The sequence below is a fragment of the Penicillium argentinense genome (assembly GCF_028826775.1).
Source record: "Penicillium argentinense strain IBT 30761 chromosome Unknown utg000002l_segment0_segment0, whole genome shotgun sequence".
Classification (NCBI taxonomy): Eukaryota; Fungi; Ascomycota; class Eurotiomycetes; order Eurotiales; family Aspergillaceae; genus Penicillium; species Penicillium argentinense.
This window is the reverse complement of record NW_026622661.1, coordinates 1974818-1994890: the sequence shown is the minus strand read 5'-3', so window position 1 is coordinate 1994890 and position 20073 is coordinate 1974818. Positions and strand designations below refer to the sequence as shown.

General features: G+C 53.2%; 10 protein-coding genes across 10 annotated transcripts; 4 read left to right on the top strand and 6 right to left on the bottom strand.

The window, feature by feature from the left end:
* Positions 1-579: 579 nt before the first annotated feature.
* Positions 580-1788, bottom strand: N7532_001587 (phosphopantothenate--cysteine ligase CAB2; the record flags this gene model as incomplete). The annotated part of the gene is made up of 1 exon (XM_056614081.1): positions 580-1788. The coding sequence occupies one exon, from the start codon at positions 1786-1788 to the stop codon at positions 580-582; it is 1209 nt and encodes a 402-aa protein (XP_056479122.1).
* A 942-nt stretch (positions 1789-2730) lies between these two features.
* Positions 2731-4420, bottom strand: N7532_001586 (uncharacterized protein; the record flags this gene model as incomplete). The annotated part of the gene is made up of 7 exons (XM_056614080.1): positions 2731-2813; positions 2879-3001; positions 3051-3821; positions 3875-4074; positions 4133-4142; positions 4199-4271; positions 4334-4420. The coding sequence occupies 7 exons, from the start codon at positions 4418-4420 to the stop codon at positions 2731-2733; spliced, it is 1347 nt and encodes a 448-aa protein (XP_056479121.1).
* A 1010-nt stretch (positions 4421-5430) lies between these two features.
* N7532_001585 (putative esterase/lipase) lies at positions 5431-6329 on the top strand (the record flags this gene model as incomplete). Its single annotated transcript, XM_056614079.1, is given in 2 exon segments — positions 5431-5879; positions 5891-6329. 2 exon segments carry the CDS (start codon positions 5431-5433, stop codon positions 6327-6329), a joined length of 888 nt encoding a protein of 295 aa, XP_056479120.1.
* Positions 6330-7090: 761 nt separating this feature from the next.
* N7532_001584 (uncharacterized protein) lies at positions 7091-8713 on the top strand (the record flags this gene model as incomplete). Its single annotated transcript, XM_056614078.1, has 2 exons — positions 7091-8017; positions 8072-8713. The coding sequence occupies 2 exons, from the start codon at positions 7091-7093 to the stop codon at positions 8711-8713; spliced, it is 1569 nt and encodes a 522-aa protein (XP_056479119.1).
* Positions 8714-9124: 411 nt separating this feature from the next.
* On the bottom strand, positions 9125-10114 carry N7532_001583 (uncharacterized protein; the record flags this gene model as incomplete). Its single annotated transcript, XM_056614077.1, has 2 exons — positions 9125-9963; positions 10027-10114. The coding sequence occupies 2 exons, from the start codon at positions 10112-10114 to the stop codon at positions 9125-9127; spliced, it is 927 nt and encodes a 308-aa protein (XP_056479118.1).
* A 1209-nt stretch (positions 10115-11323) lies between these two features.
* N7532_001582 (SD08430p) lies at positions 11324-13114 on the top strand (the record flags this gene model as incomplete). Its single annotated transcript, XM_056614076.1, has 3 exons — positions 11324-12720; positions 12771-12787; positions 12858-13114. The coding sequence occupies 3 exons, from the start codon at positions 11324-11326 to the stop codon at positions 13112-13114; spliced, it is 1671 nt and encodes a 556-aa protein (XP_056479117.1).
* Positions 13115-13892: 778 nt separating this feature from the next.
* Positions 13893-14401, top strand: N7532_001581 (uncharacterized protein; the record flags this gene model as incomplete). Its single annotated transcript, XM_056614075.1, has 2 exons — positions 13893-14009; positions 14075-14401. The coding sequence occupies 2 exons, from the start codon at positions 13893-13895 to the stop codon at positions 14399-14401; spliced, it is 444 nt and encodes a 147-aa protein (XP_056479116.1).
* Positions 14402-14564: 163 nt separating this feature from the next.
* N7532_001580 (uncharacterized protein) lies at positions 14565-15347 on the bottom strand (the record flags this gene model as incomplete). The annotated part of the gene is made up of 1 exon (XM_056614074.1): positions 14565-15347. One exon carries the CDS (start codon positions 15345-15347, stop codon positions 14565-14567), a length of 783 nt encoding a protein of 260 aa, XP_056479115.1.
* A 1854-nt stretch (positions 15348-17201) lies between these two features.
* On the bottom strand, positions 17202-17702 carry N7532_001579 (uncharacterized protein; the record flags this gene model as incomplete). The annotated part of the gene is made up of 1 exon (XM_056614073.1): positions 17202-17702. The coding sequence occupies one exon, from the start codon at positions 17700-17702 to the stop codon at positions 17202-17204; it is 501 nt and encodes a 166-aa protein (XP_056479114.1).
* A 545-nt stretch (positions 17703-18247) lies between these two features.
* Positions 18248-18727, bottom strand: N7532_001578 (uncharacterized protein; the record flags this gene model as incomplete). The annotated part of the gene is made up of 2 exons (XM_056614072.1): positions 18248-18304; positions 18374-18727. The coding sequence occupies 2 exons, from the start codon at positions 18725-18727 to the stop codon at positions 18248-18250; spliced, it is 411 nt and encodes a 136-aa protein (XP_056479113.1).
* Between the last annotated feature and the right edge of the window lie 1346 nt (positions 18728-20073).

The window sequence follows — 20073 nt, the reverse complement described above, 5'->3', positions numbered from 1 at the left end:
ACTCCGAAATTCGTGTTTGTTCTTTTTCATGGCATCCGCCAGGGGACCGGAAGGGAGATTCTGTTCGATTTCTTGCTAGATATCTCTATACATCTCCAGTTCAGCGATGAGTTCCTGCATTTCCTCGGGCGCATCGCGAACTTGGGCCCAGAAGTCCTTGATCTGGGTAGTCGACTTGGTGACTTGCGCTACGACGGTTGCGCATGTGATCGTCCTCGGACGACCTCACTTCGGCTATTTTGCTTCAGCGACCACGAAGACGGACATTTCAGAGGAAAGGAAGAGAGGATAGGCTGCCAGCTGGACTGCAGATTTCGTGGCGCATGAATTTGTAATGCACGAGGGCAGCTCAAGTTGCTCTTTTCATTGAGCAAGTATGCTGCGCCTCGGATTCAGCTATCGCTGGCTGATCTGGCCCCCGAAGTTGGCAACTTCTTAACCACTGGCAAACACAATTCTTCGGAGGTATGGCGAAAAGCAATTGATAACTCCATTATGATCTACAAATGACTATGATGCTGAGAAAAATGCTTTTCGATGTGTCTTCATGGCAGAAAGCCGCCCGAGAAAGAAACCACTTCACGGCGTCGCCTTATTCTTCTTCTCAATCATCTTGTCATGCAGCTTCACCAGCTCCGGAATGATCAAGCCTTCGATCTCAAGACCATCATCAACAGGACCCTCCGCCTGAGTTGGCTGCTGTCTTGTCTCCGTCGGAGCAGCACCACCCTTCTTGATCTCTGCCAATCCAACCTGATCCTCCACGCCAGATATACTCTTGCTGCGACGGGCCTTGGGCACGCGAATCCAGCGCTCGTGCGGCGCATCCGGCGTGATGAAGACGACTTCCCACTTGCGAGTCGAGAGCAGGTTGCCGATGACCAGATGGTGCGAGTAACGCTGCAAAGCCGTGCGCGCCTTGTACACAAGCAGCGCCGGATCGGTCTCCAACTTGAACGAAACAACCATACTCCCATCCGGAGCCCATCCATCCACCAACCGATGCAAGAACTTCGGAACGGGGTCCAGGTTGATAACGAGCTTCTTCCGACTCCCCGGCTCAGCCTCGTTCTCCCCAGTATAAATTTCATCGCCCTCCCCACCAACCGCACTATCCTTCTCATACTCCGGCGGCAACTCCGACGACTGAATCTTGTGCTCCACCATGCGATTCCTGGGAATGAAAAAGTCGCTCACGGCAGCGGCAAGATAAAACAACGCGTTCGGACCAAGTGGGCGCATCAACTTGGCCATCGACCGCAGCTCAAACATATACTCCGCAACAGTCGTGAACGGCAACAGAAGCAAACGATTATTCTTCTTCGCATAGCGATACTTCCTCAACACATCACGCATCTGATCCTGGTACTCATCCCTTACAACAATGCTCCCATCATCCTGATTCGCGGCCCCAACAACAGGCGGCGCCTCGTCCATGAAATCCAAGAAACAGTTCGTGGAATGGCTATAGTGCCGTGAATATGGCAGCAGACTATACTGCCGATGGAGGAAGATCACCGCATATCCCTGCTGCAGGAAATACTCCGCCGAGGTCGCGCCTCGTGTTCCCGCGGAAAAATTATCGATGAACCGCACTGTCTGCGTCTCGAGTGGTACCGTTGTCCCGCCCGATGTTACCAGCACCACGCGCCGATTGGCTTCCACGTGGAGTTCGATGAAAGCGCGTGCGAGGGCTTCGTGCTTGGGGAGGGCCTTTGGCGGAGGGTATTCATTGAAGTAGACTGATTCGGCCTCCGCGGGCTCCATGTCGCCGAGGGCGGGTGCCATGGTATCGGTAGAAGGTTGTAGAGGTAGATATGGTGAAAAGGGTAGTCGGGATCGAAGCGATTGAGAAAGATGGAGGGAGGTTGCGATGGTATTCTAGAGGAATCCGAAAAACTGGCCGCTTTGAATCGGTGGGGCGCGCAAATCAGATGCCGAGGCCGCGGTTGATCGTGGAGGGGGTTCAATCGCTGCGACCGGGGTCAATCGGGCGAGTTGGCGATTTATTGACTGCCACGCTTTGCTGGGGCTGTGTGAAGCTGTATTAAAAGGAGGTATTTCGCTGCAGACAGCTTGCAGGGACAGACGACGTGTTTGTAGCCGCTGGCAGGGACAGTTGGGAAGCTCCGCAACTTGACAGTGCCCCGCCGTCAACCTGCGCCTTGCGGAGATCGGCCGGATTCGGCGCTAGCGCTGCCGCTGGGCCGATGCGGAGCTCGGTGTATGTGAAGAATCCCCGAAGGTCGGCAGTCCCGGTATCACTTGTACAGAGTAAAGCAGTGACCACGGTGGAGAGCAACTCTTGGATGACGGGGTTTTTGAAGGTTCAAATTGGCTGTGACTGGCGAACGACGCCGAGCCGGATGCGGGGCGTCACGTGTGGATAGATATATACCAAGTAGATCGCAGCACTTGCGCGGACGAAAGGATCAGTTATGTTTTAATCAACAATGAGGAAAAGGGAGAAATGCATCTTAGAATTAAATATACTCGGTAGCTTCGATCATGCAGGTGCAGGGTGGGTGATCATAGTACACCATCCCCACATAAAGCCGCACCTCAGCTTGAGCTATGGTCGTACATCATACAAGCTTGCCACCACTTTTTATCTGGTTTGTTACATTCAGATGAACCCGTTATGACGCACAGTTTTGAGGAATATCAGGCTGTTTAGAATTTAGCACAGATCGCTGATCTCCATTCTTTCGATGGTAGCTAGTTGATTAACTAGCTAATGATGTAGATGGTAACACAAACTAGACCACCAGCGGCCCTCCATGGGTTCAATGTCCATCCAGCCATATTCAATTCTTGGAATTATCAGCTTGTAGTTAGCCAGATACGCACAAGACTGCCGCCTAGACTCATTGCCCACCAGGAAGGTACCGACTACGGAGAGCCTGGCTGATGGTACTCATGCGACTCGCCATACCGCCCTGCTGCATATTGCTCATGAGAGCTTCTTCTAGTGCAGACTGTGTAACACTTGTATCGAGACCTGAGATGGTTAGATAAAACCACGACTGAAATCAAGAGCGATGACCTACCATCCAAATCACTGAAGCTACTGCCCATACTGGGAGTTCCAGAGCTACCATTAACACCACTCTTTTGTGGACTGGCGCGGGACTGATCCGCCGCACTCCGGGTGATTCTCCCAGAAACACGTCGCTCCTCGCTCTGTGCGGTATTGCTCGGCGCCGCAGAGCTCGCAGAACTCATACCAGTAGAACTGGTTCCGGACTCTATGTCGGCAGGCATGAAGCCTCCTCGGCGTTCGGTCGGGCGCCACGCGGCCGTCGCACGTTCAGCATCCAGTCGGAGGGTACCACTAAGCTCCTGGCTCAGATGTTCAACAGGACGCTTAGTGGTACCCTGATCCATGTGACTGGACAGGGGGGGGAAGGCGGGTGCCTCATCCTCATCGTCTTCATCGTCGCGGAGGCCCGGTCGTGAGCGATGGGTCGAGTATTTTCCAAAGTTGCGCCAGCGTGGGAAGCGCCGTGGCGATGATTCGTCCTCAGAGTCGGCTCCATCGGAGCTAGAGCTGGGACTTAGATCTTCTTCCTTGAGTGGAGGCGATCGCACGAATGAAGCGCCCGGTGGTTGGTCACGCCGGGCGAAGGACGTCCGACGGGTGGTAGTCTCTGGTGCCTGTTCTCGACCTTCCGCTGTCGGTGTATCGGTCCGCAAAGTGTCGCGGGGGTGTTGAGCCCGATTAATAGTGGTGGTTGATGTTGAACTAGTTCGTCGCCCAGGAGCAGACGGTTGAGGTGTGTCTTTCTGCTGAGAGCCCTGACGGAACATGGGCCGAGATCCTGGAAGCTCATCAGTCTTTGCCCAAATATTGTCATTGTTCAAACCTTAATACCTGCTGTTGGAGGCCGCTGGTGCTGACTTCCGAGTGCAGTGCTTCCTGCTACAGACCCCGGCGCGGGAGACGAAGAGTTGGACTGTGACTGGGGTTGCAAAGGCATGCGCATTTGAGCGCGGGCTTGCGTGAGCTGTCGTTCATACAGCCATGCGACCTTATGCTGCAGGAACTGAAGGGTAACGCCGAAGCGCTCAGACCTGCAAGGTTCAAGTTAGATCACGGGATTCTCATTCGTCAGAAACGGGTGATAAGTACAGTTCATTCCCTGATTCAGCCAGTTAGCTTAGGTTTCTTTAGTGGTGACAACCATGGGAAACTTACAGTCAAGCGCATCTTTGGATGGACGGGATATCAGATCCCATAGTTCTCTCTCCTTGGAAGCATCCCAATTTACCTGCTCTGTTGTTAGATGAGTAGACGACATGACTGGTTGGTGGTGCATCATCAGCAACTTACCGAGGGAGGGTCTTCGAAGTCTCCACGCGGAAAAGGGAGGCGAACCAAGACAACAAACTGGTCAGTTGGTTCTTCCGGGTTTGACATCGGGGATGGCGGAGAGCGGATCTGATTGCTGGCGGAAAGTGGTCCAGACGAGTGGCTGTCACTCAAGCCGAGTAGTGGACAGAAGCACGATGATCGTATTACTGCCAAGCAGACGAATCAAGTGGCTGAGAAGTTCATGCCTTGCGAATTCAGAGTGGACGAGAAGGGCTGAACAGCCAGGGTAGGTATTTCTTGCCGCGAGCAGCTGGAGATGGAGGTGGAGATCGGCGTTGTCTGGGGACAATGCTGGAGCTCGGGAGAGGTGCGTGCGCGACCGGGCGGTGAGTGCGTGGTGTCAGATAAGCTGAGACAGGTTAGTAATGAGATTAGGCGATAATGGGAAAACACGTGATAATGCCGTCATACATACGCACCTTGACGTAAAGCGACGCTCTGGCTGATCACGGGAGCAAGACAGTATAAGACATCATTGGCAAGCACAGGCCTTAAGCAGATTCAGTATGATTTTTTGCTTGACCCACATTCATTCTATTATTTGGTTCGATCTACCATGTGATCACATCCATGTCGACTCTTTTCCGTGGCTTGGACGAAGTTTGGACTTGGATCTTGAAGGGTGGGTCAATCAGCATGAAGCCTTGAGCTAAAGCAGGTCAGCATTCTTCTTAGAACTTAATGTTGAAAAAAACCACGAGTTTCAATGTTTCTTTGAACTTTCATGACAGCTAGCTTGGTGTATGGTCGTCTCTGGTTGCCATTTAGCCTGTTTATGTGCGACTTGCCGCGTCAGTGGCCAGGGGTCTCTCTGTCTCTCGTACGTAGTTCTGCCCACATCTGTAGAAGTTGACCACTGGAGGGGTATATTATGGTACTGAGGAATGGAGAATATCCAGCACATGGTTTCTGCCTGTAGATAGCTTAAGTAAGGTTAAGTTGGCGCGGGGTGGTGGGTTCAATCGATCTATACTAGCGTGATCCGGACCCAAACCCCAAACCAGCAGCCTCGGCCCAACTCCAACCCTCAATTTCCACATACTCATTCCTCCATAATGCAAGGATTGACTTACTGCTACTACAAAACCGTGGTGGTGATCATCCGATTCCTGGCCGACGTCCTGGGTTTCTTTGTGGGCCGGCCATCGCCCACCCCCGATGAAGTGCTCCAAATTCCATCCCGCGACGCTGGACGGACCATCAAGGCTCATGTCTACCGCTCAGCCACTGCATCCGCCGGCACCGGCCCCAAGCCAGTTCTTCTCAACTTTCACGGCAGTGGATTCATCTTCCCGCATCACGGCAGCGATGTGAAATACTGTCAGCGCCTGAGGCGCGAGACCAAATATACGGTGGTGGACTGCTCCTACCGCCTGGCGCCAGAGAACCCATTTCCAGCCGCCCTCAACGACGTCGAAGATGCCGTGAAATACGTCCTGAGCCGTCCAGACGAATACGATGCCTCGCACTTCGCCATCGGCGGCTTCAGCGCCGGTGGGAACCTGTCCCTGGCAGCCTCGGCTATTCTGTTCCCCCGGGCACTTTCCGCTCCTTGCTCGCCTTCTATCCCGCCTTGGACCTGAGCAGCCCTGCCAACTCCAAGACGGCCCCGAACCCGGGTGGCATGCCCATTCCGGCCCCGCTGGCACGCCTGTTCAATCGATGCTACGTGCAGAACGAAATGGACAAGCGAGACCCGCGCATCTCCCCCCGCTTTGCGCCGCTGGAGCGGCTCCCGCGCCGCCTGCTGATGATCACGGCCGGCCACGACACTTTGGCCCACGAGGCGGAGGAGCTGGCGGCGAAGCTCCAGCAGCTCGAGGGCTGGCATGTGGTCAGTGAACGCATGGAGTGGTGCAACCACGGGTGGGACAAGCTCACGCGGGCCAAGCCCGAGCAGCGGCAGGCGACGGAGCGAGCGTACGGGCTGGCGGTTGATATGCTGAACGAATAGAATGTCTTGCGTTCATGCTATACTAGTTCATCTGATATCGATTCATCCCATCTGAAATTTCTCCTATCAGCGGATGACCTGCCTGTGCCCAAAGGGGTAATAGTACCCAGCGCCGCGTGTACCTGAACTGCCCCATCCGAAACCCATGGCTCGCCACAGGGCCCGCTGGACAACCCTAACCCTACATCATATTCACCCAGGTACATATACATAGACAGTGTACTTTGTACATAGGTATTCACCCAAGGACCAACCTTAGGTACTAGTAGTCCCTGCTAGGCGTACACGGCATTCCGGCTCCGCTCCTGGGATGCCGACTATCATCGCGAGTCTCATTCCCGGATTGCATCAGGGTCGCCCCGTGGGTCTTGTTTCATCAAACCCCGTCAAAGAAATTAGGAACCCGTGGAGTGCAGCGACCAAGATTTCCTAAATAAACACCGAAAAGGAGACATGTCAATCACTTGACAACAGGTTTTCTCCCCCGTGGCTCGAGCCCTCGTCTGAACCTGAAGACGCTTAATTCACCTGCCATCACATTCACCCTCTCCCACCACTTCCCACTTCCACCCTCACCGGCGGATGCTGTCTTTGTGCGCCTCCTCGTCCACCGTGCTCGCCGTACTGTGGACGAGTCCATTCCTTTCGTGATCTCGCCAACCCGCGCGCGCTGCGCATCCTCGCCCAACCCCTCCAGCCCATGCGCGCCCGCTGGCTAGGCGCCATCCTCTTGTACATAAATCCCAGAACCACCATCGGCCATGGCCACCGCCGAGCCCGTCCTCGACGAGCAACGGTACCGGACCGAGGTCCTCTGCCTCGACTCGGCGGAAGCAGAACAAGCGCGGGCGCAACAGCTTTCCGACGAAGCGCGCACCCTCGGTCTGAAGGTCCCGGATATCGAGGCCTCCGCGCCGCTGGCTGCGTCCATCGCATCGGGCTTGGTCGACCTGTCGTCTCCCGTGCTTTCATCCGGTTCCTCGACCGATCAGAACTCCCTCGCCGACGGCTCTGTCACGCCCTCCTATGAACCTTCCTCCCCGTCGCCGCTCGATCAGGTCGTTTCCTCGCCGTCCGAAATCACAATTGCCTCCGAGCGCGCAAAACCTGGCAGTACCCGATCTCTCGCCTCCCTGTCAACTCGTCCAACCTCCTACTGCTCCAGCGAGAGTCGGACACTGCCCGGCGCCTATGCACATAATGTGGACGGGCTGTCCGTGCCCTCGAATCGCATGTCAATGCTCAGCATTGCGTCGGCGGATAAGAAGGAGAAGCGACGCAGCAGCCTGAAAAACGCCATTGGACGAATTCATTTCCGCAAGAAGAGACCCTCCAGTGCTATGCTGCCGCCCTATTCGCAAATCCTCGTTTCTAAAGGCGAAACCGGCGTCGATCATGTTTACCTAGAGCGAAAACAAGAACCGCCCATCAGCAACGATGTACTGGCCCGCCCCGCGACAAGCGAGTCGCTCAGCAAAGTAGAAATTCCTCTTTTCGACAAGGAATCGCTGCAAAGAAGTCTGGATGATCCCGAGCTGGCCGAGATGCTCGAGCGTCATCGCATGGAGAAAAACCGGCACATGGCATTTCAAGACGCGGCCCTGAGTCTCGTTCGTCGCCGACATCAAACCGCCATCACCGAGCGTCAGGCCGAGAACCAGCGCAAGGAGGAGGAAAAGCGTGAGCAGGTAAGATTGGAGTCGGCGCTCCAAATCTCAAACGAGGCTAATCCGTCGGAATAGAATACAGCCGCCGCCATTCGGCTCGAGGAGCGGCAACTCGCAGTGGAGGTGGAACAGCAGCGCGAATTCGAGCGAGCGAAACTGAACTCGCGAACGCGAATCAAGCACATGGAAGGCTACTTCCGCAACGCCAGTCCACCCTCTTCACCTGCGACCACTGCACAACAATCCTCCGAATCCTTCTCCGGGTCCGATGGTACCCCGCCCACTCGTCGTTTCACGCAGCAGCAGAAAGAGCAGCTGGAGCAACAGTATCATCTGCACGAGTCCATGGATGCCCTCCACGAAGCCCGCATCAAAGTCCTGCGCGATCGCCAGGAACTGAAACTGCAAGAAGCAATGGAGCGGATGGGGAATGAGCTTGATACTCTCTGCGAGCAGAATATCAAGAGCGTCAAGGGTCTGCAAATCGAGCACCGCAATGAAGAAACGTCTGTAATCCAGGCACTCGATGCGAAGAAGAATGAACTCCGACACCGCTGGCACCTGGAGGAGGCGATTCTGCGCTGCCAACTCGAACAGAAAAACGGCCAATTATACGGTCCCCTGCCACCGATCCCGTTCACCGTCGCGGAGCCCGAAACTCGGGATTCGGCCATCTGTGTTTCGGAGGGTTCTCCTGTTACCATTGGGCAGAAGTAACTCATGTCCCACCACATCTATCCTCTAATTTGGCGGGCTGGTAATGTACATTCATCAGCCTGCCTTGATACCCACACCCCTCACTAATGCGTTTCCATGAACCTTTGTTCTCACACGTGACCCTTGTGTTCAGATGCACATGTTCGTCTTTCTATTCCATTTCATGTCCCTACCTTTCTTGTAATCACCCTTTTAGTCAATATTGCCGTGCAGTGGCGTGGATTTTGTCTATACAATTGCATTGCGGCGGTCTTTTGATGTGCATAGCATTTCTTTCTGGGGTACCACGGTTCAATAGAAGTGATTCAAATCTGAGTATCGTTCAATGCAATTGCAATTGCGCCTAACTGCCGGGTATCATAAACTCGAATTAATATCGCATCTTTCTCCTCTCGCCACACACTGGCGCAGCTAAGTCGACACACTCTTCAACCGATCGAAAAGTGTCTCAACGCGCCCACCCTGGCCAACCATCGCATTCTCAACCTTCTTATCCCGCCCATGATCATTCATAAAAATCGCCCTTTCCACAATCCCAGAATTAGACAGCTTAAACCGCCCAACACGACCATCTTCGTATTCCATGCGCACATACCGCGCTTCAATCGCAGTCGCCTCCAGCGAAACAATCCCGAGACTATTCACCGGGGACTGAGCAGACTCCCCATCCTCCATACCAAGCCCCAACTTCTCACGCAAAGACTCAACCGCATCAGTCCTAACATGCCACGCCACAACTTCCCTCCTAAGCTCGCGCACAAAACCGCGTAAATCCTGCTTCCTAGCACCAGCCTTTAACACCTTCAACGGCCCCTCCTCCTCATCAGATTCCCCCTCGCTCGAAGGAAATGACAAATATACCCCCTCCAACCTGCCCACTGAAATAAACGTAGGAATTGTATGACGATACACCCTAAACCTCTTCCCCTTCTCTCCGTGCGCACGCTCCCGCTTCAGGAGGACGTAGTACGGCTTCGCGAAGCGGCCGTTTCGGGCGCAGACGTCGATCCGCACGCCGAGGAGATTCTCGTCGGGCGCGGAGGGCGAGGGGTCTTTGAAGGGGAAGGCGGTTGCACCGAAGGCGATGCGGTGGTGGTTTGTTACTGAGTGGTTTCCTGCTGCCGTGGCTAGTGGGGAGAGGTCTTCTTTTAGGGTGCGGAGGGTGGTCGGTTTTTGGAGGTGAGATTGGATTGTTGGTGTTGAGAGGAGGGCGGTGCTTAGAATTCTTTTGCGGTTCTTGTGGGTTTGAACTGTAGGTTTGTATTGTAAGGTTCTGGTCTTTTTGGGGTTACGTTTCAGGTTGGGTGACTTACTCTCCGCGCGGAGGGCGCGGATCTCTTCATCCAGCTCTTGTTCTTGCGGGTCTGGGGGTTCGCCGGGGCGGCGTGTGCTTTGGTTCATCTTGCTCTGGTAGATGATACCCTTGTTTGGATGTGTGTTGCAGAGACAAAGATGTCTCCAGATCGTAGCGTTGTGGTTTGCGACGGTTGGAGTGTCCCGCGTGGCGCAAATCCGCGGTTTGTTTACATGCACGTGACCTGCCATCATGCATGCATGGTCTTTGCCTGTCGAATCGAGTTTAGAACGGCATATTGAATAGACAGCCGATAAAATTTTGGGTAATTGAAAGTATGCGACAGAAAATTATTCGAGTCTGTTATTGGCGACTTACAAATGTGGTCTAATGGTCACTCCGCCTCGCCCGAAGTATACCGCAATATCAAGACTCATTCGGGCTCGGGCATGCGCTCGACCCTGGACATGCACTCGACCCTAATCAGGCACAGTCGCGATGATCATTCGAAACCCTGACTCAATGCTTAGCTTGTTCTGCGCGTTGGGTGGATCCCCAGGAGAACGGTGATCCATGCGCACACACACTAATCATCCTACAAGTTATGGAATCCGTCATGTACACTATGACTTTCATCTGATATTGCAACTACGGGTATAGATTAACGCAATTTTCAAAAATGAGACCATATCTATACAAGATCAAACCCTGAAAACGAATGGCTCGTGGAACGACAGTAGATACCAAGACGTCTCCGCAGAATCTGTTGAGCCATATCCATGTCGACCGACTCCAATCACCAAGCACCAACAACCCGGCTGTGACACAAGCAACTGCAGCCCAGGCTGATCTCATCGCTCACATGGACTGTACCAAAACCTCGCCTCCCCACAAAGGTACTGCTAAAGACTCCACCGCGAGCAAACCCTGAGCGACGAATTCTGGGGCGCGGCCCCAGGCGCTGTGCCCTTCCCGGTTTGGCTTGGCCAAGAGGCAAGCTGGCCTCTCCACATTTCGCCGGTCCAAGGTTGCTATCTTCCTCCCTCATGCTTGGGCTCTCAACCACGCCTCCATGCATTGTCCACTCGTTCATCTTCTCCCGATCGCTTAACACGCGCCCAACCCACGCGGTACCCTACGGCACAGCCTACGAGCTCCGCCCGTTCCCTCCCTCGATTATCAACTTGACCTACCACCGCACCGCGTGAACCTCCATTCCCTCCCACGAACCCAACTTTGCCCAACTCTCGTCCTCTCCCTATTCATCAACACTCGCAACGGCCCCCGCCGTCCTAGATCCTCGCGACGGATAATCAATGACACGCAAGAACGCCACACTCTCCAAACGCCGCTCCAAACCGAGCTTGAAAGTAGCAACCGGTCAGAACGGCCATGCGAACGGCAAGATGAACACCAACATCGAAATGCGCAAGCGCGACACTCCCTCCACCGAATCCTCAAGCGAACGAACCGCTCGGGCCATCGCCAGCCCCAGCTTCTCTCTCGATAATGAACCCGTTATCCCTGTCCCTCAAACCCCCGTCATGACCACCACCAGCTTCCACAATTTGCCTCCGAGCGATAAGCGGAACTTCCTCTTGCTCTGCGTCCTATACTTCCTGCAGGGTGTGCCCATGGGCCTGGCCACCGGCTCCGTGCCTTTTTTGCTGAAACCATACCTTTCCTACGGCCAGATTGGCGTCTTCTCTCTCGCCTCATACCCTTACTCCCTGAAGCTCTTCTGGAGCCCCATCGTCGATGCTGTCTGGAGTCCGACATTTGGCCGACGTAAGAGCTGGATTACTCCCGTCCAAGTGATTGCCGGTCTCGCAATGATCTACTTGGGCCGCCATATTGGAAGCATGATGGACGAGGCCGGCGCCAATGGTGGCGCGGGAGTGTGGAATTTCACCTACTGGTGGTTTATGCTTGTCTTCTTCTGTGCTACTCAAGACATTGCTGTAGACGGGTGGGCTATCACTTTGATGTCTCCGCCGAACATCTCCTACGCCTCGACCGCGCAGACGGTTGGTCTCACAGCCGGCCATTTCCTGTCCTACACCGTTTTCTTGGCCTTCAACTCGAAGGACTTTGCCAATCGGTGGTTCCGAGCTGTTCCTTCCGACGAAGGACTGCTCTCTTTGGGCGGATACTTGACCTTCTGGGGCTGGTGCTATCTGATCGTGACCCTGTGTCTGGCTCTGCTCAAGAAGGAAGACCGTACCAAGGAGCGTGACAGCATCACCGACGTGTATAAGAGCATGTGGAGTGTGCTGAAGCTTAAGAACATTCAGACCATAATCATCATCCACCTCATTGCCAAGATCGGCTTCCAGGCCAATGACGGCGTAACCAGCCTCAAATTGCTCGACAAGGGCTTTGGCCAGGACAACATGGCATTGGTCGTGTTGATTGACTTCCCCTTTGAAATTATGCTTGGTTACTACGCCGGCAAATGGTCCACCGAGTACGGTGCCATGCGACTCTGGGGATGGGCCTTTGTCGGCCGACTGGCTGCGGCCGTCATCGCCCAATTCACCGTGATGATCTATCCCAGTGGCCCGGACGTTCCTTTCTGGTACCTCATGACCGTCATCTTCGAGCATGTGATCTCGACCTTCATGAACACGGTCATGTTCGTGGCCATCTCGGCCTTCCACGCTCGCATTGCAGACCCCGCGATTGGCGGAACCTACATGACGCTCCTCGCAACGTAAGTGTTTATTCTTTCATCCGCATGACCTCGTACTCATTTACTTTCAGCGTCTCCAATCTGGGTGGTACCTTCCCCCGCTTCTTCATCCTCAAACTGGTCGACCTCTTCACCGAGGCCACCTGCCTCCCACCCAGCACTCCCCCCACCCGCCGACAAGCTAAAAGACGCCCTCGTCACATCTCCTTTCTCCTGCGCTCTGGAGCCGGAGAAGAACCGCTGTGTCAACGGCGGTGGTACCTGCGAAGTCGGCCGTGATGGCTATTACATCACCAATATTTTGTGTGTGCTGATCGGCATCGTCACCTTCGTGATGTTCATCAAGCCGGCCGCCACCAAGCTCCAGAACCTGCCTCTCCGGGCGTGGCGGCTGATGCCTGGTACGCGGGAGTAGTGGGTATGAGAACATGTGGCTCCTTTTTCCCCTTCGAAGGCATATCCATCGATAGATTGAAAAGATTTAATTGAACAATACCCCTGTACTGCGCCCTCCATCTCCGTATATGGAGCACGTCTTGCGCGCATCCAGCACCTACCACGCTACAAGCAGCACTATACATACAGCTTAGTAGTATGTAGTATGGGTACCTCAGCGGTTAAACCCCTGAAAAACCCTGCAGAAATCAGCTCGTGTCTGCAGTGCCCAATTCGCCCATTCGCCATGTTCCTGAATCCCACCGCAGCCCCGCCGCCTCTAGCCCTCTCCTTTCCACTTCCCCTCGTGTACCTACCAGTGTATCCGACCCCGAGTCACCCCAACCAACCTGATGCTCTTTCGTTATCACGATCAGATGAATCAAAGGCCCGTCCCGCCAAAATCTCTTGTCTGCATGAAACATACCCTATAGCAGACCAATGACAGCCCCCAATTGCCACCCATCCCTGTTGCCAAGAACACCCCTCAGCCTAGCTGCAGATTTTGCCAGGACCAGCTGAACGCGATTTGACAGGTATTTCTTTTCGTGGTCAAGCGGATCGAGAGTCGGCTGGTCTAGATGGTGGCTTTCGGCGCTAATTTGGTTTGTCGGATTGGGGTATAAAGATGGGGCCATCTTTGTTTGATCGTGGATTTTGGGCTTTCAGCTTTTTGCTTATTCGAGTTTCCCTAGGACATCTGCTTTCTTAGCAATCGCTTCTTCCTAGCGTCAATCACTATAACTTTAATCTCGATAATGCTTTTTCCTACCTCTTCCTCCGTCGCGATCGCGACGCTGATCACAGCTGCTTCGGCTCTACCTGGATCGAACATCGTCGAACGAGGAACAGCAGCCATCCAGGCATACACAAGCGTACGTCCACCCTCAAATCGTCTCGTTTTGTCTCGTTCTAACTTGAATTACCTCGGGATTAATAGTGGCAACTCCGCCTCTTCAGTGAAGCCCAACCAGTCTGCAACCCCGAAGTATCAAACGTGAACATCAGCATCTGGACTCGCTCCGGACGATACGGGCGCGAATGCACGGCCTTTGACCCGACCACTGATACCGAAGACAGCGTCACGCCGAAGAGTCTTTCTTTCAAGACGGTTGAAGAGGATGCGAAGGACTTTTGCATGTTTAGTTCTACTGATTGTGCGCCTGAGAGCTTCATTGATAGTATCACGAATGGATGGGAGGTTTGTTATCCGTATGCGGGGTGGGTTGGGTGGAGTGTTGTTGAGGCGGGGACGAGCTGTGTTTGAGCTGTTTTAGGAACAATAGGGTCGGGATGTTGAGTTACGATGTATATGAGGAGAAAACCTGTATGTACAATGTGGATATCGGGTAGGGTACTTTGAGTACCAACATGAACTGATAATGCAACGCTAAACCATGGAGACCTGGCCACTCAAGCACAAACCGAGATCATTGGGGCCCTTCAAATTCCCTAACCACCTCCCTCACAGCACAATCAAGAATAAACCTCGCAAACCCGCGATGCAACCGATTACTCCACTCCGGAAGAATCTTCTGATTATTCCCCTCACCAGGCACAACCTCATAATCATGCGCCGCCGAAAAACGAACCTCAACAAACCTCCCCTCCCCCTTAACCTCAAACGGCTCGGAAACGCTCATCTCATGCCGTCCACCAGACATAAGCCGCCAAGGATAACCCCAGCGAGCAATCCTCTCAAAGAAAACCCGGGGTGCATCAGCCATACTCCAAGAAATAAGTAACCCATACCCCTCGTTCTGCGCCGGTTCAGCCTCAACACTAAAGAGTCCATTTAGCAATTTCCGCCGCGCACCCGTCTTCCAGTGGATACCGAATCCATTCGCGCCTACATCGCCGGGCTCGTATGAGCCTTTCGTGAAGAGTCCGTAAAGTGAAGCTTCGCTTCGGAGGACTTTTGATGAGAGCAGCGCTTGCGCCCATGCTTCGTCTAGTGCGTATCGTCTGCACCGCGCGTGTTCTGGGATTCGTGATGATAGTGCGGCGAGTGGGATCCGCGCGGAGTAGATGTCTGTGTAGGCGCAGCGTTGGCTTGGAAGACTTGGCGTGCTGAGGGCTTTGCTTCCTGCTGCTGCGGGCGGAAGTGCTGGGTATTTTTCTTCCAGGTGCTTTAGGCCCAGGTGGGTTGCGTAGGTTGCTGCGAGGGTTGGGATGGCGATGTTCCGCGCGATGCGGAGGGCTCGTTTGGACATGTTGAGCCTTGGTTGTAGATGTGGTTGGATAATGAATGGTGGATGTGAGGTTCAGGTTTAATATCCTGGAATTTGTTTTGTGTTTGTGGGCTGTTGGTTGGGTGAGTGTGTCGTTGAGGGTGAGGCGAGGTTGAGTTTCAAGGTCGTCATCGGGAGAATGTCGTGCCGCTGGGCGGAAGTCGAGCCAGTTGGGGGCCAGAGGCCACGGGGGCACATCACAACCTTCACAAGGTAGATAACAATACTAATCCAAAAGGTATTTGTATAGGCGTCTATCTTTGATTTAAGAAAAAAGAAGGCAATTGCGACCAGGATCAGTGTGGCCCATTGTATTAATTCACCACTTCTAGAAAATTAAGCAAATTTAGAGTTCCGCAGGCAGCAAGTGGATCGGCCCGCAGATCGCCATCAGAGCGTCAGTGTTGATGAGCGATACCAAACGAAGAGTGTCCGTAAGAGAGAAATAAGGTGGAGATTTCAGAAATGAAGACAAGGATTAACGAGAGTTCTGGAGGTAGTAAAGCGATCGCATTTAAGAAGTGGGACGGTAGGTGATAGATAACATACGAATGTACCTTAGGCCACGTCCAGCGCCATCGCAGCAGCAGGTTCCGTGATATGGCCCTCACCTAATGCTGGAGAAAATACAAGAACTTCCCGTGACACCATAACTGTTGCATCATTGATAGGAAGAAACTCCATATGGGTCCATCGGTCGTGCATTTACTGCTTCAAACGCCAGTGTGGCGTACTTGTGCCAATCCGTAACGATGCTCAAGTTGTCTACCTCATAATGTTTAATGTTTGAATCACCTTGACCACGAACTGAACGATCCGTTCGACGAGTCCGGAGCATCATGGGGCAGTTCGCTGGCGGGTTGGCCAATCCATGTGCCGAGCTCTACTACTTGGAAGTGACGTTCAGACGCAATGAACGCAATGAAGCGTTGACTGTTATCTGTGTAGAACCCTGTTGGCCACCCAAAATTTCATGTGACCACATCTCGTAGAAATCTAGGACATCTTCCCAATTCGTGGTCCGTTTGGATCACAAACGTGTACCGTGCCATATGTCCACTCCGAACAGGATAGATTCATGTCCCTGTTCGATTGCGGTGTGGTCTTCCTAATAAAGTCAACCGCAACCGACGACTTTGATCCGACTGGTTGGCCAGCGTTATCGCTTGGCATCCAGGAAGGATCGGGACACTTAGTTTTCCTAGGCAGAATCACAGTCAAGTAATTGATCGCGGAGAGAGGCAGCAACCTGTATTATTGGCTCGCTGCCAATGAGCAGTGCTTTTCCCATCCATTTGTACAAGTCCATTGCAGTCACCAGAGCCCTTATGCTTCGAAGCGCTTGGAAAAGAGGTAAACACCTTCGTCTTCGGCTTCTTTCTGTTTTGCTTGTTTCGCTTGATCCTGTTTTGACGTCGAGGTATATGCAGGTGGACTTATGCGCTATCGTTTGGCAGACTGTAGTCAGCCACAATTATGGAGCCCAGGGATGTCTCAAGTAGTCAAGAAGCAAGAGTGCCAGATGACTCAGGAGACTCAGTTTGCTTCGCTATTAAAGAGATCATTGAATGCTTCGAGAGAGAAGCCATTTCGTAGTCACTAGCTGGTAGTGAGTTCCTTCTAGCGATTCCACTCGTAGTAGTATATGACGAGACCATGCATCTTTTCTAACATCGGTCGGCTTGAAGAAAGTTGACACATTTGTCGAATACTAAACTTCTCGCGAAATGTCTGAACTAACCGGGAGTTCAGCCTCTTCTGTTGGCTTGCTTTTGGCCCATTCCGTTCTGCACGGCTTGTCGTCACTCGTACTATGCACTTTCTTTGCCCTACGGCCTAATCCTCTATACTGGGCATCCTGTGTTCTCCAGGGAAGACACTGTATCCGCGAGCCGCATCCTCGTTGACAATGTGGTCGAGCACGCGAGAAAGCGATGCGTATACATACTGACTGCCGTAGCGGGATAAATTCTGGGACCCAGTACGACCACCCTTCTGAGGGGGAGGAGGGTGAACGTAGGGTACCACACCGTCATCGACGCGAAGGTACTGGGACTCCTCACCGTTCCACCGGAATGTAAGCTTCACATGAAAGTATCTCTGGGGGATCTTGCTGCGGAGCTCAGTTCGTGTGAACTCGCTAGTATTGTCGGACACGGGAGCAAACTCGATCTCCAGATCCTTCACGGTATCCTCATTCCACTCCACCCTCGGGGATTTTCGTTTGAAGATCCCGTCCATTTCACAGCACCACTGTTCCATTCCACTCTCATACCAAGACAGGTATGAAAGCAGGCGCTTCGTAAACCCTTGAGAACCAAAAGGCATGAGCTTCATCCTTATTGCAATGAAGCTTCTTTTGTTTGCTTGCCGGATGACAGTTAATCCAACACTGTGGTGTTGACTACTATCAGGCTCGCAGTGGCTCCTCTTCAGTGTCGAGACAACCAACAACTTTGAGATGGTCTGAGCCCACGCACAAGACCAACGACAAATTTGCATGAACTTAGGCATGCCATTTCGATCTCTTTGGTATAGCTTAACGATGCCGGACACATGTCCCTTTGAATCGCCAAACACAATCACGAGTGTTTGGTCATGTGTGCTGGAATCCGGGCCCTCCATGCTGGAAGCCCGGGGAGGCGTCAAATATGCCGACATCCCTTTTCCGTGTTAGGGCCTCCAATTGAGCGGAGTTGGCTCTTTCTAAATCATCAAGACGAAGGATTCAGCTTGGCCACAATTCCCAGAGCGGTTCTTGTGCCATCTGGTTCTGCTTCTAATCGCACATGGAAGGAACGATTCACTGTATCAGTGAACGTTGAGGGATAATCAAGAAGAACTGGAGACAATGGAATACCAACAAGCACAGCCAAAGAAACTTAGAAGCTTTCGGCAGAAGCAGAGAAAGTCCCCAAAGGGTCATCGCCGACCTCCGACTATCCTATGTTTACGCCACTGACTCAAAACGACCCCGTCGCCCAGGGGAAAAAGAAACAACGACGCACGCTGCAGCAGAGCGGGCCATGCGTCCCTGCGCGGCCCCGCTGCCCGTCCCCGCTGCCCGTTCCATCCTGCACGATTCTCACTCCCTGGATCTGTCTGGGAGAGTGAGACCCGTACACCTGGATCGGTGGGTGCAGGGTTGCTGCAAGGACCACGCAGGCGGGGCGGAAGTCGGTCCGGTGCGAAATGATGCTAGGAAGGGAACTTTTATGGTTCTTCTTCTCCGAGACATAGACACGACGCCCTTCCTTCTCTGTAGGGGTTGTTTTCCGATTTACTTCAGCTGCAGTGCAGGAGTTCCACCCTGGGTAAACAAAGTAAACAAATTCGAAAGAGTGTGTGCAAAGTGCAAGCATTTGATTTATGGGTATCCATGTCAGAATCAACGCGTCTGGACGATGTCAGATTTGCGCTGTCAACTTTCTATTTGTACTTTTGACGGGCCCACTAACGTAGGTCAATAGCGTGTTTGCTTTGGACTCGAGTCGGGGCTCTGGGTGTGATCTTCAGCAATCGACAGGCCAGCCCGATCGCGGGAGCGGATGGACAAACTCCACAGCCAACTACGATAGGTCTGAAACCCACCAGCTGGTCGGGTCTCGCGGAAGTCGAGCCCGCAGCCGGCGGGACTGGTGTGCCTTGCCTATCCCATTGATGGCTGGTGGGTCGGGAGTTCCGAGGACTTTATTTGCGATCGCTGTACAGATGCTAGTGGTTTGTTTCGCGTTAGGCTTTGAATATTCTTGTTCCTTTCCCGTGGTTGCCTGCTCAGTGGGAATCTGATATACACCAGGCACCCGTCATGAAGCACATCAAGTCAAGGATACCTTGTCGTGGATCGGGGAGGGAGATGTTAAATATGCTGCTCGCATTATCGACAGCTCCAGTGTGCGTAGTGCTCGTTCCGCCGGGCGATTTGGGCCGAGGCAAGTCTGAATGGAAATGTTCAGGCCGAGGCGTTGAGGGGCATGCAAGGGGTGGAAGTGGAAGCGACGTGTAGTTCTCGTACTTTGAATGGATGCTGCTTTAATCTTAGTGGGTCAATGTTAAGGCGGCGGGCGATCGCTCGAATCGGGCAAAGCGTAAGCATCGTCTCCTTCTGTAGGAGTGCTTTGAGATCCACCGTTCATCCCATTTTGCCCTTGTCCTGAACACAATGCTCATTAACGAAGGCCTGCTGTGTGGGGAAAACCATTTCAACCAACCACCCCTTCCACCTATTCCACCAACGGAAGTACGAGGCTGATGCCAACAAAAGACATATCACCCTGCGTATCCCAGCCCGAACCCACACGCGCACAAGCGCAAACCCGTCATGAAAAAGCCTTCCTCTGGCAGCGACAGCACACGACAAATTGAGTTTGTAACAAGCGTCAATGGCCAGCGGGTCTGCTCCTGTACATACAAAAGTCTCGGAGTAAAAAGTACTCGACTGCGATCATCAATGCAGAAACGGGGGTCCCAATACCAAGGTTCATATCCCTGCTTGCGCATGATACATGATACGTGATCTGGAGCTAGGGTAGCTGCGAGCTTCGTACTTTTTGCACACTGCAGGCCGCATGAACGGGCTCACCTGTCTAGATCCGACTTTAGTCAAAGCAAATCCCAGAAGGTTTTTGAGGCAGGACAGCGGTACTCAGACATACACCGATAATCGAAATAGTGCACTGCATTATAATTGCATTGAGAATTTATATGA